Here is a 17,988-nt window from a genome sequence, read left to right as displayed (position 1 = left end):
GTGAAGGTCCTGCAAAGTTTCACCAATATTTCCTTCTATGAATTTGATGTATTTAGATGGTAACTCATTGGGTGCATAGATGTCAATAATTGTTAAGTCTTCTTGGTTGACTGATCCTCTAATCATTATGTAATGGCCTTTCTTATCTTTTATTATGTTATTTAATTTAAAATTTATGGTGTCAGAGATGAGAATAGCTGTTCCTGCCCTTTTTGCAGTCCATTAGTCTGTATGATAGTTTTCCATCCTTTCACTTTAAGTCTGTGCTTGTCTTGTTGCGTCAGGTGGGATTCTTGTAAGCAGCATATGGTTGGGTTGTGTTTTCCGATCCATCCTCTCACTCTGTGCCTTTTAATGGGTGAACTTAATCCATTGACATTTATTGATATTATAGACTGAATGTATTGTAGTGCCATTATTCAACAATTCTTTATTTGCTCTGATATATGGCAAGTATTATAGTGATGTTCTTGTTTAAAAGAGGTCTTTTAGTACCTCTTTCAGGGCAGGCTTGGAGATGGTTGCCTCCTTTAACTATTCTCTGTCTGAGAAGGTTTTGATCCCTCCATTTAGTTTGAATGAAAGTCTAGCAGGATATATTATCCTTGGTTGAAACCTTTTTTCATTCAGAACTTGATAGATATCTTGCCATTCTCTTTTGGCTTTTAGAGTTTGAGTGGAGAAGTCTGCTGATAGTCTTATGGGTTTTCCCCTGTATGTGACTTTTTGTTTTTCTCTTGCAGCCTTCAGGATCCTTTCTTTATCCTTGCTTCTTTTCATTATAACTATGATGTGTCTTGGTGTCTTCAGGTCTGGGTTGATTCTGTTTGGGACTCTTTGGGCCTCTTAAATTTTAATACCTTCTGTTGTTTAGGTCTGAGAAGTTTTCTCCCATTATTTCCTCTAGAATATTTACTTCCCCTTCCTCTCTTTTTTCCTCTGGTAGGAAATTCATATTCAATTATATGAATATTACTTCTTTTGAGATAATTCATATTCAATTATATGAATATTACTTCTTTTGAGATCATCCCATATGTCTCTGTTGTTGTTTTAATGTGACTTTCATTGTTGTGCCAGCAAGAGGTGCTGTGGCTAAGGTTTTGGATTTCCATGTTATATATCTTGGTGGAGGAGAGGAGATTCAGTGACCTTGATGTCCATACAGGGTCTCTTTGCTGTTGTTACAGCCTCTATGGGGCAACAGCATTGGAAATTCAATAAGTCACAGTTGTAAATTGGTGAGATTTTATTTTTCTTTTTAATAGTTTTTTGTTGCTTAAACTCAGACCCAGAAGTGCTGTGCCTCAGCTGCCAATCACCCAATTGCGTGCCAGTGGTCCCTTTAATTCAGGACAGACTTATCTGCTGACTGTTGTTTCTTTCTTGAGAGTATATTATTCTGTTTACTAAATTGTCTACTAAAGTTCTTATTCTTTATTTTTTTTGTTCCTTAATTAAATATATTTTCTTCTCTATGTGGAGCTGAGAGTAAGAATTTTTTCTCAAGCTTAAATTCTACCTCTACTGAGTGCCTTTTCTAAATAAAACTACTTTCCTTACCAAAATCTGAGATTTCTTGTGAATTCTTTCTTGGGATGGCCCAAGAGCCCATTAAACTAATCAGGTGGTTATGAAATCATCTGAACTTAGTGGTTTCTTTGTGAGAAGTTTTATTAATATTGATTTAATTTCATTAGTGATAGTGGGATTAATCTATTTTACTAAATTATATTTTCAAGTAATTTATTATATCCAACTTTTCAAATGCATGGACAAAAATATTTACTATCTGTAGCAATACTCCATATTTTATTCCTGACATTAGGTTCTTGTGACTTCTCATTTCTACCTTAACCAATTTGCCAAAGTTTAAATAATTTATTATTATTAAATAACAATTTCTTTTTTTAAGTTATCTTTATTTATTTATTGGATAGAGACAGGTAGAAATCGAGAGGGAACGGGATGATAGAGAGGGAGAGAGACAGAGAGATAACTGCAGCCCTGCTTCACCACTTGTGAAGTTTTTCCCCTGCAGGTGGGGACCAGGGGATTGAACGTGAGTCCTTGCATATTGTAACATGTGCACTCAACCAGGTGCACCACCACCCATCCCCAAATAACAGTTTCTAACTTTGTAGATCTGCTCTACTATTTTCCACTTGATTTATTTCTGCTTTTTATTATTCTTTTCTTCACTTGTTTATTTTTCTGTTGAATTTCTAGGTTCATCATTTAACATGAATGCTGCTCTCAGTCTTTCTCCTTTTCTAGTGTATTAAGTCAAACTGTATTTCCTTCCAAGACCTGTTTAGTTATTCACTATATGTTTTCATGTGCAGTATTTATATTAACAGTTTAAACTATTTTCTAACTTCTTGATAATTTATCTTTGATTCATAATATATTTAGAAAAATTCTAATATAAGAGGACTTTCTGAATATCTTTTGTTATTAGTTATTAGCATAGTTTCATTACAGTATGAAAAACATAAGCTGCATTATTTTAATCCTCTTGAAATGTATTGACCTTTACAGCTTAGTGTATGGTACATGTGTGATTAGGAAGCTGCAGGCAGTGTTTTATTTATATACTTATTAAGTCAAGAGTCTTAACTGTGTTGGTCACACTCATGATATCCTTGGTAAATAAGGTCTTCAAAACTCAACTTTTCTGGTACTGGCAAAGTTCTTTAGAACAAAGGTATTTTTAGTCCTCTGATTACTTTTTTATTTTAACTCACTAATTGCTAATATATTTGTCAGCTCTTTGATGTGATTTTTTAAATATATATATTTGTCTTCTTTAACCATTTGAGTTGCTTTTGGTGAGAAAGATAATCTAAACACTCTAGCCTGCCATTACTGAAACCTAGAAATTTTAGTTCCCGTTTGTTTTTTCTTATCTAGTGTGTGTGTAGTAATGTCATGCTTTTTAATGCAAAGTAATGTTATTCTTTGGACTTCATTATTTTTTATTGACATTATATCACCTCAGCAATTAATTCAAAATTTAAATGACCTAATCAATTCAACATAAAATTTGATCTGGCTGAAACTTTTTAATAGCTTATTTGATTTTTTTCATCTTACAAATCCTTAACAGGATTATAATGCAAAAATGCAAGAGGTTCCTGCACTGTTCAATGAAAATAATTTTGGAATTGTGTTTTGGGGTCCAAATTCAGCTCTGTCACATACTAATTGGCTTTTATAAAAATCTCACCTCTCATCTTTGTGTCCATCTGTAAAATGGGTCTAAGACCACTTATTCACAGGTTACTTTGAGGACTCAATGGGATCACATGCACCAAGTACCATACCTAGTTTAGAGAAAACACATAGTAGGAGTCTCTCATTTGTTGTGGAGGCACCAAACCCCTACAACACTAGAAAAACAAAGAGAAAATGTTATGTTAAAGCTGTACAGTATTATAGAAGAGGGGATTTCAAAGTACAAAGAGAATAGATACCATGTACATGTCTGGCAATGTTATGCAAGGAATGGTGTGACTGAAAGAACAATCAATAAGGACAAATATTAGTTAAAGTCTTTCTTTTTTTTTCTCTAAAATTCTTCAAAGAATGAAATCCCTTTCAGAATTCATAATGCTGAGTTCGGGGCATTTTTGCATTTTATATGTGTGCAGCTGTTCCTCCACTCTAAGTATGCACATCTGCTCATTAGCAATACAATATAATTTCCACCAATTATTTGCAGATGATAGATTCCTTGTACATGGTCTAAAAAAGGATAGTCCTTCAAAACTGGTGACTACTTTAAAAAGTGAACTTAAAAGGGTCAGCACAATGAAATTTATGTATTAATCAGGCAAGCATACTTAAATAAACAGCATCTAATTGTCAATTTGAGAAACAAAGAAGACAGGATTTCTCTCTTTGAGTATTGTTCCCCTGTAGACAGCATTGGGTGGTCACTTCTCCCCTGTGCACCTGGAATGAAGCTGGGAAGCAAACCTACTGGAGGAGGGATGGACCTATCCTACCCCTGATTTTCTGAAAGCCTCCTGGAAACAACCCACTTAAAGTCACCTGGAGGAAGAGAATGTGGAGTTCAAGGGGCACTGAGTGGAAAAGAGTACCGTGGGTCTCTAATTCCAACTATAGGAATGAATCCCCTACTCCTAACTCTAAGGGCTAAGATGGCAGACCAGGATGAGTGGTCCTGGACCTGATGAAATCTAACACCACAGATAGTGAGACCCACTGGAGGCAGAGGCAGGCCACAGGACAAATGGGAGCCCACTGTCTGAGAGGGCTGGGTGGGCATGGAAATAAAGGGGTGCTGAGAAGCTAACTGGGGAATAAAGGATATAAATCAAGCATAGGGAAATGATAGCATGTACTCAGAACATAAGATGGGCATAAAATCATAGGACAAAAAAGTGGAGAACACAGCTGTGTAGAAGGCGCAGAACAAACTAACAGGTGCTATCAGAGCACAGCAGCTGTTACATATGGTACATGCACCCTAGCTGGACACCAGACCCTGGACCCTGACTCACAACAGTATTCTCATGACTCATACTCATGGGGGTGGGAAAGATGGAGAAGCTGATGTTAAGTCATTCATTTGTTCAAGAAGAGAGAGAGAGAGAGATAGAAAGAGAGAGAGGGAGAGAGAGAGAGAGGAGGGAGAGATAATGGATGCAGACAATAAATAAGTGAACAGACAGATTGTCCTGATACAGTGTTAGGCAGAGGCAGTGCAGGTTGGGGATACTGCTTCACTTAGGGTGGGCCAACGAACATTTTTCTGCAGACAGAGTTCCTTTTGAACTGAAAGAAAAGATGGAGCTAGTCACACCAAGAGCTTAGGGCAAGTTGAGGCCCCCTTAAACAAGACAGTGCTTCTGTAGTCTAGAAAAGGGTGAAAGGTCACAGAAAGAAGGGGATGATAGGACCGGATGAAGGAGAGCGGTGGCAAGAGTCAAGTTAGTGACCATCAATGAATCCTAGGCCATGTTAATCCCTTTAAAAGAGTCTATACTTGATCTCAGAGAAAGTAGCCATGTGCTTAAAGCAGGAAAAAGACACACTAGTTTGGTATTTTTTGACAAGTCATTTCAGACTAGAGATTGGGAAAGGTCAAGATAGGTTAGTTGGGAGGCCATTGCAGCAGTCAGGTAAGAAATGATTACAGCTCAGACCTTGGTGAGCAAGCAGAGAAGGAAGGAGATGAGACTTGAGAGATGACAGAAGTCTCCTAGGTCTCACATCCTGTACCTTGCAGAGCTGGTTGAAGCCCTCTCTCCTCTAACCCCAGAGTACAGATTTGATTAAAGATGTTTTAATTAAGGAAATAATTTAATTACGCTCCTTGGAGGGATGACTGGGGGTTCATCACCAGCTTATAGGTGAAGGTTATATTAGTGAGGATATAGATTCAGCTTTCAGAGAAAAAAGGAAAAGCCTCGAATGCATCAAAATAAGAATGACTTAAGAAATACAACTCTTGAACAAAGAATCCAGCCTGAGATGGCGACTCAAGATGCTTCTACTTGTGGCTCCTCCATTCCATGCTGAGGCCCTATCCTTGAAGTCCAAGATGACTGGCCACTACATGCAATTTATGGAAGGGAGGACAAGGGAAAGAATACCCCTCCCCTTAAGTGCATACAAGTTATGAGTTAAATACTACTGCTTGTCCATATATCCCAATAGTCAGAATTTTGATCCGTGGGCATCAGGAATCTGGGCAATCAGTCTTTATTGCTTAGTTGCATATCCAGCAAAAGTCTGCATATGCAACTAAAAGAAATGTAGAAACTGATGTGGGGTCAAACTCTAGTCTCTATCAGAAGGCCTCTTCAGAAAAGCCATTGATTCCTCAGAAGTGCATTGGAGTCACCCACCTGTGAACACAGCCCCTTGGAAGGCTGGGAGTTGCCACAAAAGACCCACAGAGCCCACTGTGCAGAAAGCATAGCCTACTAGCTGTAGAAAGCCTCATACATGTGACTGTTTCCATTCTCCAGAGGCAGGTGACACTATGATTAATTGGTCTCCCTGGTATTCTCTACCAAGGGCACTCTAAGGAAAACATCATGGGTTCCAGGTAGAGTGGTGCAATGATTTTTATCTCCCTCAGTGCTTTGGTCCTCATGAGCACCTTCCTCTTTAATACTGATTTATTTTTTAATTTGACAGGACAGAGAGAAATTGAGAGAGAAGTGCAGATAAGGGAAGAAAAGAAAGACACCTGAAGCACTGCTTCACTGCTTATGAAGCTTCTCCCTTTGCATGTGGGGAGTGAGGTCTTGAACAAGGGTCTCTGTGCATAGTAACATGTGCACTCAATGAGGTGCACCACCACATACCCCTTCTTCTCTCTTGAAAAAATTAAGAAATAACATTTACAACTGGAAAAAGAAAAGAACATCCAGTGTAAGTTGTGTGACTAAATTCACAGTAACATTTTAATATATTTCCTCCCTAAAAATAATACTAAAGAGAGGGGCAGGAGGCAGTACACCTGGTCAAGCACACAGATTATCAAACATAAGGATCGGAGTTTGAGCCCCTGCTTCACACCTGCAGGGGATCTGCTTCACAAGTGGTGAAACAGGCCTTCAGATGTCTTTTTTCTCTCCCTCTCTCTGTCTCCCCACCCTCTCTCAATTTCTCTCTGTCCTATCTAATAAAAAATTAGAAAGAAAAAAAAAATGAAGAAAAAATGCCCTCCGGTAACAGTGGATTTGTAGTGCCTCTTGAGGCCCAACAAGAACCTTGGAGACAACAAAAAAAGAAGAAGAAAGAGGAGGAGGAGAAAAAAGAAGTACTAAAGGCAAACTAGTATTCATGGGGGAATCCATAAAAATATTTGTTTTTAGAAGAGGTCCTCCTATTCATGAAGCTTGGTAGGATATTGACCAAGCATGAAACTAGGATCTGATCTGATCTGTTTTGTTTTTTTTAACTATGTTACCAAGAGGTGGGTAGTTGTGTACCTAGTAAAGTGAACATAGCACCATGTTCAAGGACCCAGTCCCCACCTGGGGGGCTGGGGTGTCACAAGTAAAATAGCAGTGCTGCAGGTATCTTTCTCTATCTCTATTTCCTCTAGCCCTATTTCCTTCTTCCTTCTCAATTCTTCTCTGTCCAATAAATAAATAAAGTAAAAACAACAAACAAAAACCTATGCTGTCAGCAAACTTCAGGAGTCTTTTATCCACTGACCTTAGTCACCATGAATTTAATCACAGAATAGGCACACAAAGTTGAGATCTTTGTAATTAACAGGAAGTACACAATAATCTGTGAGTCAAAAATCACTACTTTAGTAGAAAGATGGCAAATATTTTCTCACAAAAGTCAAGAGCATAAAAATAAATCCTGGAATGGATTCAAAATGGTGGTTTGAGGACAACACCTGGCCTATTCTCCACAAAATCAATCAGTCAATCAAACAAAAAAACTTCTTTAACCTGGGAATTTCAGGTGAGAGCCATATTTCCAGGCCAGTAAGAGAGAAACTATTGAGCAAGGGGCAAAGAGGAGCCACGGTGAAACATTATTACATACCTATAAGTTGGTAAACGGCTGCTAAAAAGGACAAAGGGCAATGGAGCAGTGCCAGCAAATTGCAGATGCTACCATAACTGATGCCAACCGGACTTCAGTGGAAAATCTCACCAATGTGTCCTGGAACCCCACCTCTCCAAAGCCCTGCCCCACTTGGGAAAGATAGAAACAGGCTGGGAGTATGAATGAACCTGTCAGCACCCATGTCCAGAGGAGAAGCAATTACAGAAGCCTGACCTTCCACGTTCTGCACCCCATAAAAATCTTTGGTCCACACTCCCAGAGACTAGGGAAGCTTCCAATGGAGGGGAGGGGTTACAGAACTCTGGTGGTGGGAACTGTATTCCTCTTATCCCACAATCTTGTCAGTCATTATTAAATCACTAAAAATAAATAAATAAATAAATCCCATGAAATTGAATTGTTATATTGAAAAAGATATGCCAGTTCATGGCATTTACATGCTTCTTGACTCTTTTCAGTTTTTTTCCACTAAATTATTATTATATCCTATAAAATAAGCAGTGCATACTTTATTAGTGCTTTTCTGTCTCTGGGGAAATGGATTGAATAAGCATCTTCATCAAAATCACACGGCTGGGAAGAGGTCCAGATCAGGTCAGAATCCAACTCTTGTAAATCTCAGGCTCTGCAATATTGCCTTGACAAGGGGGAATTTAGGAACCATATGGTAGGAAATGGGTATGCTCTAGTCTATTCTCAGAAGCATGAAAAAGGTATGTTTGGTTTACTTTGAAAATCCCATGGTTAGGATTTACTGTACTATAGGAGGCCTCACCATGATTTATGTCATTTAAAGCTGTTTACAAATAGCTCTGTCTTACATACCGACAGGACTTGTTGCTTCTGGTCTCCCTGGTCTATTTATTACAAGTAATTTAATACTTCAAAAAAAGTTTTTATTAGAAATGCATTAACAATTTAAGCCATGTGTTAGAGTTCAATCAATTTACAAACTTGAAACATTAAATGCTTGGATTAATGGAATATATACTCAGTACTGAAATCTATGCATTTGAAGAGCTCAAAACATTGAATCTATTTTCCCCTCTCATGTTGAATAAAAAGTGATTTATAAGAATATAAGGTAATGGGGATTATATACTAACACCATTCCCACCACCAAAGGTCTGTGTCCCTACCTCCAACCTCCGACAGTGGAGCTGAAAATCTGCCCATTCACTCCAAATACCTTGACTATAATAATAATAATTACCTATTGCCTTCTTAAATTCTAAGACAAGGAACCTTTCTCATTCTCTGTAAGTAAACTTCGTATTTCTCACAGTCCTGGAACCTCTGGGACTTTGCTTGTTGCTGTTGTTGTTTTTTTCTCTGCCTCCAAAGTTATTGCTGGGGATTGGTGCTTACACTATGAACCCACTGCTCCTGGAGGCTATTTTTCCCATTTTGTTGCTTTTGTTGTTGTTGTTTGTTATTGCTATTGTTGCCATTGCTGTTGTTGTTCCATAGGACAGAGAGAAAGAGAGAGCCGGGGAAGACATAGAAGGGGAGAGAAAGACAGACACCTGAAGATCTGCTTCACCACCCGTGAAGCCACCCCCTTGCAGGTAGGGAGCCAGGGGCTCGAACCGGGATCCTTGCCTGGTCCTTGTGCTTTGCACCATGTGCACTTAACCCATTGCACTACCATCTGGCCCCCATTTTTTTTCATGTTTCTCTTCATCCCTACCATTTGATACTGAACCTGCTGGTTGCAGCCAAATCAATGCAACCAGTGCCACCTCATCATGTTTCACTTCAAACTATGACAACCCTCCATCTCTAATACTAGGGTGAGACCTTTCCTAGCTCATGGAAATCCCTAGTTCCATTTTGGGTGGCACACTTCCTAACAAAATTACAGAACCTAGATATAGACCAGAGCCCAAGGGATATGGTACATGTGCACATGTATCCACAAGTTAGGGGAAAACATATATGTTAAAGCAGAAGTGCACAATAGTCTGCAGTGAGGAGACTTAGACTCAGTAAGTGCAGCAGGCAAGCAGAAAGACCTAAAAAAGACATAATAAAGTACCTAATTAAATATTTTCTACTTAGACCTAGATACTCTCCTCTTCTACTCCTTACTTCACATCCCTCAACCACCTAAAGTCTAACCTTATCAGATAAAGTAAGGACTACGAAAGCTGGAAAAAGTTATGGGACTGGCACACTTTGATGATGGCCTCTTTGGTCACTACTAGGCCAACACATCATCTGGGGCTCTAGTCAGGAAATATTTGGATTCCCACATAGATATGATGGCTCCATACCTCCAATGGGTCCCTCTCTCCACCATCATTGGTTACTTCCATCAGAAAATCACCATAAGCCCTAGTGTGGGCCTCTACAAGGACCTTGACTTGCCCTCAATATAAAACAATAGTGGTAGGGGCTGCCTCACTCTCTGAAGGGAGGCTGTGACAACCTACACTGTCACTCAAGGAAGACTGGTCCTGAAATGAGTGCAACCTAAAATGTTCCCAGCTGTGACCATGGACTGTGAGCTCAGACTGACAAGGATGCAGAGGTTACACAGGCTCCTGTGCTAAGTATGAATAGATATATGCTCTAGGTAAGACTGATGTGGTTAACAGTTAATGGTATTTATATACTTTCTTCATGTGTGGGAGATACTCTCTGATCTAATCTAGCTTCGTAGTCCTATTTTCAACTCTGACATCATCTTCCCAGACAATTGCCTTAGCCCACCTGCATAGGTGCACTGGGCTCAGGCAAACATGACTAAAGCTATAGGCCCTTTGGAATATATCTAAAATGGATTGCATAGCTTCTTCACATACCGAGACCCTTAGTTCCACCTGCTGTATTCTGACCTTTAGGTTCCTGAACATTAAACAAATGGTCCTGCTTTGTATCTTACCGCTTTTCAGTCACCAACTTGCAGATGCTACCATGATGTCATCCTGACTTTACTAGGCAGACTATCTCATCAATATGTTTTGGAACCTCACCTCCTCAGAGCCCTATCCCACTAGGGAAAGAGTGAGACAGGCTGGGGGTATGGATCGACCTGCCAACGTCCATGTTCAATGGAGAAGCAATTACAACAGCCAGACCTTCCACTTTCTACACCTCATGAGGATTTCTCGACAATACTTCCAGAGGAATAATGAATAGGGAAGCTTCCAATGGAGTAGACCTTTGACATTAGTCATAAGATCCATATTTGCAAATATTCTAGGATAAAATGCAGTAAATTATAACTAAAAATCTAAATGGCTCCTCCAGGTCCTTAATGATTTTTTAATATTTATTTTCCCTTTGTTGCCCTTGTTGTATTGTCATTAATGATTTTATAAACAAAATGCTTAAAGTTTTTTATGTTAATTAAAATACGTATCTCTTGAGTCATATTTCTGTTGGGTATCATTTGGTTTCCTGGGCATATCTTCACATCAAAGGTCAATGCCTTCTCAACTTTGACTTGAGTTCTGACTTTTTGTTGATAATTCTGGCACAGACAAGAACATTCCTCGAGAAACTTTAGGAAACACTTTTGTTTTTGAGAAGAACCTAGGGTGGACCACTCCACAGATCAAAGCTTGACAACAAATCTAACATGTTAATCTTCTGGAAGGTTGCTATCCTTATCACTATGGCAACAACATACTGTGCTTTATCTTCTGAAATGTTCTTTTTTTTTTTTTTTTTTAAGAACAGTCAGTCCCACATAGCTCTACTTCTCCCATAAGCTCTATTATGTGTTTTTCTTTTCTGAATTGCTTTCCACCAGGAAACATAATAAGAGTTGCCGTCTGACTTCAAATATTGAAGTAGCAGATAATTAGGAAGTTGTAGTGAAATGACCAAGTTCATTTGTAGTCCAGTTATTTCTCATTATATGCCCATCTTTTAGTGGTAGACTTTAAATCCTTTTTTTTTAAGTTTTTAATTTTTTTTTATTTTTTAAAGATGTATTTATTTCACAGGGGAGGAGAATGGGGGCAGGGAGAGGGAGAGACAGAGAGATATCAGAGCACTGCTCTGACACAGGTAGTACCAGGGATTAAATACAAAGCCTCACTCATTAAAATCTTGTAATTTACCCACTGAGCCACTGACCCAATTGTGATCTAGAGTTTCTCAGCCTTTTGACTTTTTCTCTCTTTCATGTGCATTTTAAATATGCCTTGTTATTATTCTTTTTTATTAGTGATTTAATAAGGATGAATAAGACTGTAGGATAATAGGGATATAACTCTTGCACCAGAGTTCTGTATCCCATCCCCTGAATTTAGAAAATTACATGTGATTACATATTCTGGGTCTTCACATTTCACCCAAATATTAAATCTATTGATATTGGAGTTCTTCTGAATTAATTTAATATGAATGTTCCAGTGTTGGCCTGGGGAGACAGCATAATAGTTATGCAAAAAGATTTTCATGCCTGAGGCATGAAAGGCCTCAGGTTCAATCTCCAGCACCACCATAAAGCAGACCTGAACAGTGCTCTATAGGGGAAAAAATTCTAGTGTTATCACATACTCGTTTTAATGATTTCAAGCTACTATTTTGGTCTGTCGTCTTGTACATATTCATTTGTATGCTTATGTCAATTGACCTCAGTGTATTGGGACTAAGTTGTTTTCTTCTTATAGAAATATTTTTTGTGTGAATTAATGAAGAGGCTGGATACTACTGCTTATTTTAATTAATTAATTTGCCTACAGTGTTATTGCTGGGGCTCGGTGCCTGCACCAAGAATCCACTGCTCCTGGAGACCATTTTTCCCATTTTATTGCCCTTATTGTTGCTCTTGTAGTTGTTATAGTTGTTGTTGTTGGATAGAACAGAGAGAAATGGAGAGAGGAGAGAAAGACAAAGAGGGGGAGAGAAAGTTAGACACCTGCAGATCTGCTTCACCACTTGAGCAGTGACCACACAGTGATACTTTGTGGTATTTTGCTAATGCAACCCAAGAAAATGTATATAGGTGGTAAACTAAGAAATTCAAGTCCTTGCCCGAGTCTCTGAAGGGAGACTGGATCATCTTGCCCTGACACTTAAGGAAGACTGGTCCTAAAATGAGTGTATCCTGCAATTTTCCCAGCTGTGGCCATGAACTGTGAGCTCAGACTGACAGGGAATCAGAGATTACACAGGCTCGTGTGCTACATATAAACATATATGGGCCCTGGGTCAGGTGGATGAGGTAAACACTTAATTTTATTCATAGTTTTTTTTTTTTCAAGATTGGGAGCTACTCTTTGCCCTAACCCAACTTTCTAGCTCCTTTCTCTACTCTGATACCATCTTCTCAGATTATTTTTGTCCAACTCCATGTTAGCTAACAAAGTCAAGCAAAAACTACAATATTCGTGGGCCACTAGAAACATGCCTATAATGGACTTCCTAGCTCCTTTCCACCCTAAGATCCCTATTGTCATCTGCTTGGTTCCTACTTATTGGTTCCTGTTCATTAATCATTTCATCCGGCTTTATATCTTGCCGCTTTTCAGCCACCAAGTTGCAGACACTATTATGATTCCATTCTGACTTCCCTGGGCAGATGACCTTACCAATGTGTCCTGGAACCTCACCTCTCCAGAGCCCTACCCAACTAGAGCAAGACAGAAATAGGCTGAGTGTATAGATCAACCAGCCTATACCTATGTCCAGCAGAGAAGCAATGAAAGAAGCCAGAACTCCCACCTTCCATATCCCCAAAAGAATTTTGGTCCATATTCCCAGAGGGAGAAGATGAACAGAGAGCTCTGAATTCCAGCTCCATTAGGACATGGCGAGAGAATAGGAAAAAAGGAGCATTTGGAGGTAGTAATAGGTGTACATGTGACTTGAAAGGAAGAGAAGATGGGGCCACAGAAAAAAATGGGCAAATCTATACAAATACAGACAGATAGTTGTAGAAATAATAGTTAACCCATATCTGCAACCTTAGGAGAACTGTTGCAGCTTACAATGGAGGGATTGGGGATTCAGAACTCTGGTGGTGAGAATGGTGTGGAGTTGTACCCATATTACCTTGTAATTTTGTAAATCAATATTAAATCACTAATAAATTTTTTTTAAAAAAAAGAAAGAAAAGTGAGCAGTAGGAAAAAAATAATTTCAAGCCTTGCCTTCTACTACACTAAGCCACCTCTCTGGTCACTTAAGCCAAGGATTACTAAAAGGAGACAAATTTGCTATGTAGGATGGGGAAAAAATAAAAGTTTCTCCTAAAAATATAACTCTGGAGATATGTCAGCTTTCTAGAGCACCAACTTGCATGCCTGGGTCCCAGAGGTCAAAGGTTTAATCCCTAATACTACCTTATACCAGAGTGGAGCAATGCTCTGGTCCTCTCCTATAAATAATTAAATACATATTTTAAAGACAGATTTTTCCCTGAGATTTGTGACCTAATTACCTGAGATGTGCTGGTAAAGACTGATAAAATAGAGAGTTAAGAGAAGGAAGGAGAGAGAAGTAGGTGTCAGGCTTCACCCTCAAAGTGATATGAGCTGGATAAGCATAAGGTGAGTTTATGAGGCGTTAAATTGATTCAGGTCAAAGGTCACATGGAGCCTGCTGGGGCCTGTGGGAGCCTGTCTGTATATGACTTTGGACCTTCCTGGCTCCTGGAGTGCCCCTCCATTGAGAATTGTAGAGCTCTCTGCAACCTGCCCTGGCCCTTACTTTGATAGCCAAATGGCTATTCCACCTGATAGAAGACTTGCCAGTATGAGCTCTTGGTCACCAACTTAACATGATTCTCAAGGTCAGAACTTCCACTAAGCCAAGCCTTGGCCTCTAGGTCTGCCCCTCTTTTATTCTATGACACTAGTTCAAAATGAGATGGCAGCTAATCCTTATGAAGACTGTATTCTTGCTCTACCAATCCCCTATTTCCTCCCCCACCCAAGACACTCTCTCTCTTCCCCATACCTCCTTGTATTTCCACCGGGGATTCATCCTGCCATATCAAACCAAGCTCATTCCATAAAACACTGCTCTTCATCTCCTACCAAGACGATCACCCATTCTGGTGCATTTGCCTGCATTCCAGACCAGCCTGACACTGCTTGAGTTGATCAATGTTCTCTGCTTTTTTCTTCTCTTCTCTCCTCTTTTCTCCCCTCCTCTCCCCTCCTCTCCCCTCCCCTCCCCTCCCCTCCTCTTCTCTCTTCTCTTTTTCTCTTCTCTTATTTTCAGAGGGGAAGAAGAGGGAGACAGAGACTGACAGAAAGTACAAGGCACTGGTATACTATTCATGAAGTTTCCTGGTGACATTTATAATGTTCCCATATGATGTTAGGGTTGGAACCCAGGGTCTCAGGCATGGTAAAGTATTCATTTTACTTGCTAGTCCATCTCCCAGCCCCAATTTAACATTTACTTTACTCTCTAGCAAATCATCCTGGCATTGAGTGGGTCCTAGAAACAGAACTTTAAACACACTATCCATGCTGCTGCGGTCACATTAAGGTTCTGCCATAAAGTAAACACACATTTTGCATAACATATCCAGCCATCAAAAAGCAACTAAGTCAGCATATCTGCCACACATCAACCTGACACCAAATGGAAAACATTTTTGTAAAATAGACTGATTGCTAGATGAGTAGGGTTTGTGGAAATCACATTTATTATATGGGTCTTTTCAATACACCAGCCTCCTAACTAACATCAGATCACCACATTGGCAAAGCAGTGTATGTAAGGTTATTAGGATGAAATCTAGAAATTACCCCATTATTGACTATCACAAAAATATTTGCCAATGAAAGATTTTTGCTCATATGTGCATTCAAATAACATTTCTGGCCACTGTAGCTGATGATCCAAATATATTAATATCTCCATCTAACGAAGCTGAAAGAAGACATATGAAATATTTAAATAACCCTAGCATTATAAACTGACTGAATACTGCATTTTACCTCTATGTTCTTTTTTTTCAATCAGACATTAAAAAAAAACAGTCATTAAAAAGAAATGCACATAACAGCCTGATAACGTCAAAAGATGAGAAAGGCCAAATTCTGGGAGAGAAAGGAACCATAAATCAGGAAAACTTTGGAGCTGCTAGAAAGACACTTTAATTTTGTAGACAAAAGACTGCATTAAGAAGGAATAATGCAATAATCAAAGGTAAACGGAGCTCTATTGTCTGGCTTCTTTCTCTGTGGGAATTTTCCCACCCCTGACAGCTGTACAGGGGGGAGGGGCATGGCTGTGGCTGGGCCTTTCTTCTCTCAGCCTCTTCTTCCCAGCCCCTCCTCTTCTCCATCAATAAGTGTCTGCAATCATATTCTCGAGCTCCTGTGTGATTTCAAGGTTCATCTCTTCCAAGCAGCTCAAACACTAATTATCCCAGCTGTAATTAGTAAGATAATTAAATACTGGCTCACTCATCTACCTTGGGTCGGGTCATGATTCTCCCAGAAGACCTTGAGTAGTTCCTCGAAGCCAATACGTTCTGGCTCGTACACGACTCGGACAACTTCTGTATGGCCAGTCCTTCCTTGAAAGAAACAGAACACACAACCAACAATTTACTGACAGCATCAGTTTATTACAGGTTATTTGTTTCCAAAATAGTCACTAGACTAAAGCTGACATTCTTTGCCTCTGAAGGAAGGTGGGAGCACAACTGAACTTGAGTGAACAGTTTCTTCCTGAGTCTCTTACGCTGGTTTTCTCTCCATAAAGCATTCAGCTATATAGTCTAGCAAGCTTCTTGCAGAGGAAGGCTAACCTTTCATTGTAATCAAATGTTTCTCTCTATTTCTTTCTTTCTCTCTCTCTCTTTCAAGTTCAAAAGAAAACAAACTTTGGCTTTCAATTTTTTTAAATCTCACTCTTATGAAATCTTCTGGATTCATCCTGACACAATGCTGGAGATTTGCAGCTCTGCAAAGGGGAATGAGCCAATTTATTTTTATCATCACCCCATGCTATATGTAGTAAGTTTAGCAGCACTACAGAGTGAGATGGCGCCAGATAGAGAAATATGAAGGAAAAAAAAATCAAAAAAGAAAGAAAGAGGCTTGGAACTTATTCACACTCAATAAATTTCCCTAACAGGGAAACATGTTTATTGTGCTGTTAAGAGAGTCAAGGTCAGGTTCATATGCCCAGCAGGGCAGTGTTTCCTCAGTCTCTATGGTAAACAAATACTGTAGCAAATGGGCTCTGCAACATCTGCTATACGTGTGCTCATTTTCACATGTGATCCTAAAGATTCTGCTGGTCAGGGAAGCAGGTAGCTGTCATGCCACCTGCACCTATGGAATTCTTTCCCTTCCTTGTGTTGGTAAAGTAAATAATAAACACCTCTAGCAAAACCCCAATTAAAATTTAACTGTGATCCCACCTTCTTTCAAAGGGGAGAATATCAGCTTTTGTCTCATGGTTTTGGGAATGAAGCACCATCTCTATATTTAAATTTGTTTTTCACCTCTTTTCAGTTATCTTATGTTTAATAAAAAATTTTCCCTTTCCCAAAGAGACGTCTGACCTTGGCCTTGGTCCTTAGAAGATAGCCTATAGTCAGAGCAGATAGAACTGTCCAGGTTTAGGGTAAGGCAACCACACCTAACAGTCTTAGGAAAGGGGATAGCATCACTGAAACTTAGGGGAGTACTAGGTGGGGGCACTCATGGACTGGGGTGGGGGTTTGGTTATGCCTGAAAGATGAACCTTGGGACCATGAGAAAAGGCTTTCAGTATTAAAATTTTTCGGTATTTTTAGTATTAGCCAACCTGGAGACTGAGTTAATCTGTGTGGTCAATCAATGCAAAAGTTATTCCTATATAATGATGCACCAGTAAAATCTCTAGACACAAAAGCTTGAGAGAGCCTCTTGGTTAGCATTAATTTTTGTGTATTGTCGCAGATCAAAGCCAGGAGGGTAACAGATGCTCTACATGGGACACAACAACAGCAGCTTTGCACTGGAACTATCCCAGACTCTCCTTCTAGTGATTTTGATCTGTTTCCTTTCCCTGTAGTAAACAACAACTGTGAACATAATAGTACTCAGTGAGTTCTGTGGATCCTTCTGGCAAATTGTCAAACCTGAGAGTGATTTTTGGGAATTCCTTGAACGTGTACCTTTGTTTGCAAAAATGTTCCTACATATATTAGCTATTTTACCTTAATTCTAATGTTCATCCAATGATAAAGGCAGGGAAAGTAGAAAATTAAGTTGCTCAGGGCCACAAAGCTAGTTAATTTCTGAACCTTAACATGGAAAAAAAACCTTCTAGTTTCTTATCTAGGATTTTATCCAAGACACCAAAGCAAAAAGAGCAAGGCCAATACTTGGGAAATGATTTTAGGAAAAGAAGAAATTTATTCACTATCTTTGTCAGTCTTTAATTTTCCTCTTTTTTTTTTCTGATTGTGGAAACAATATTTATAAATAGTACGAAACTTAG

General features: G+C 39.2%; 1 protein-coding gene across 1 annotated transcript in view; it reads right to left on the bottom strand.

Moving 5' to 3' along the window:
- Positions 1-17,988, bottom strand: part of MSRA (methionine sulfoxide reductase A) — a 365,587-nt gene that overhangs the window by 94,395 nt on the left and 253,204 nt on the right. Inside the window, exon 4 of the mRNA XM_007517236.3 lies at positions 15,965-16,069. Within this exon, the coding sequence (XP_007517298.1) occupies positions 15,965-16,069 (105 nt within the window). The remainder of the gene's footprint in view (positions 1-15,964; positions 16,070-17,988) is intronic.

Source organism: Erinaceus europaeus, chromosome 2 (genome assembly GCF_950295315.1).
Source record: "Erinaceus europaeus chromosome 2, mEriEur2.1, whole genome shotgun sequence".
NCBI classification, from domain to species: Eukaryota; Metazoa; Chordata; class Mammalia; order Eulipotyphla; family Erinaceidae; genus Erinaceus; species Erinaceus europaeus.
The sequence above is the reverse complement of the archived record's forward strand: the minus strand, read 5'-3'. Positions and strand labels throughout refer to the sequence as shown.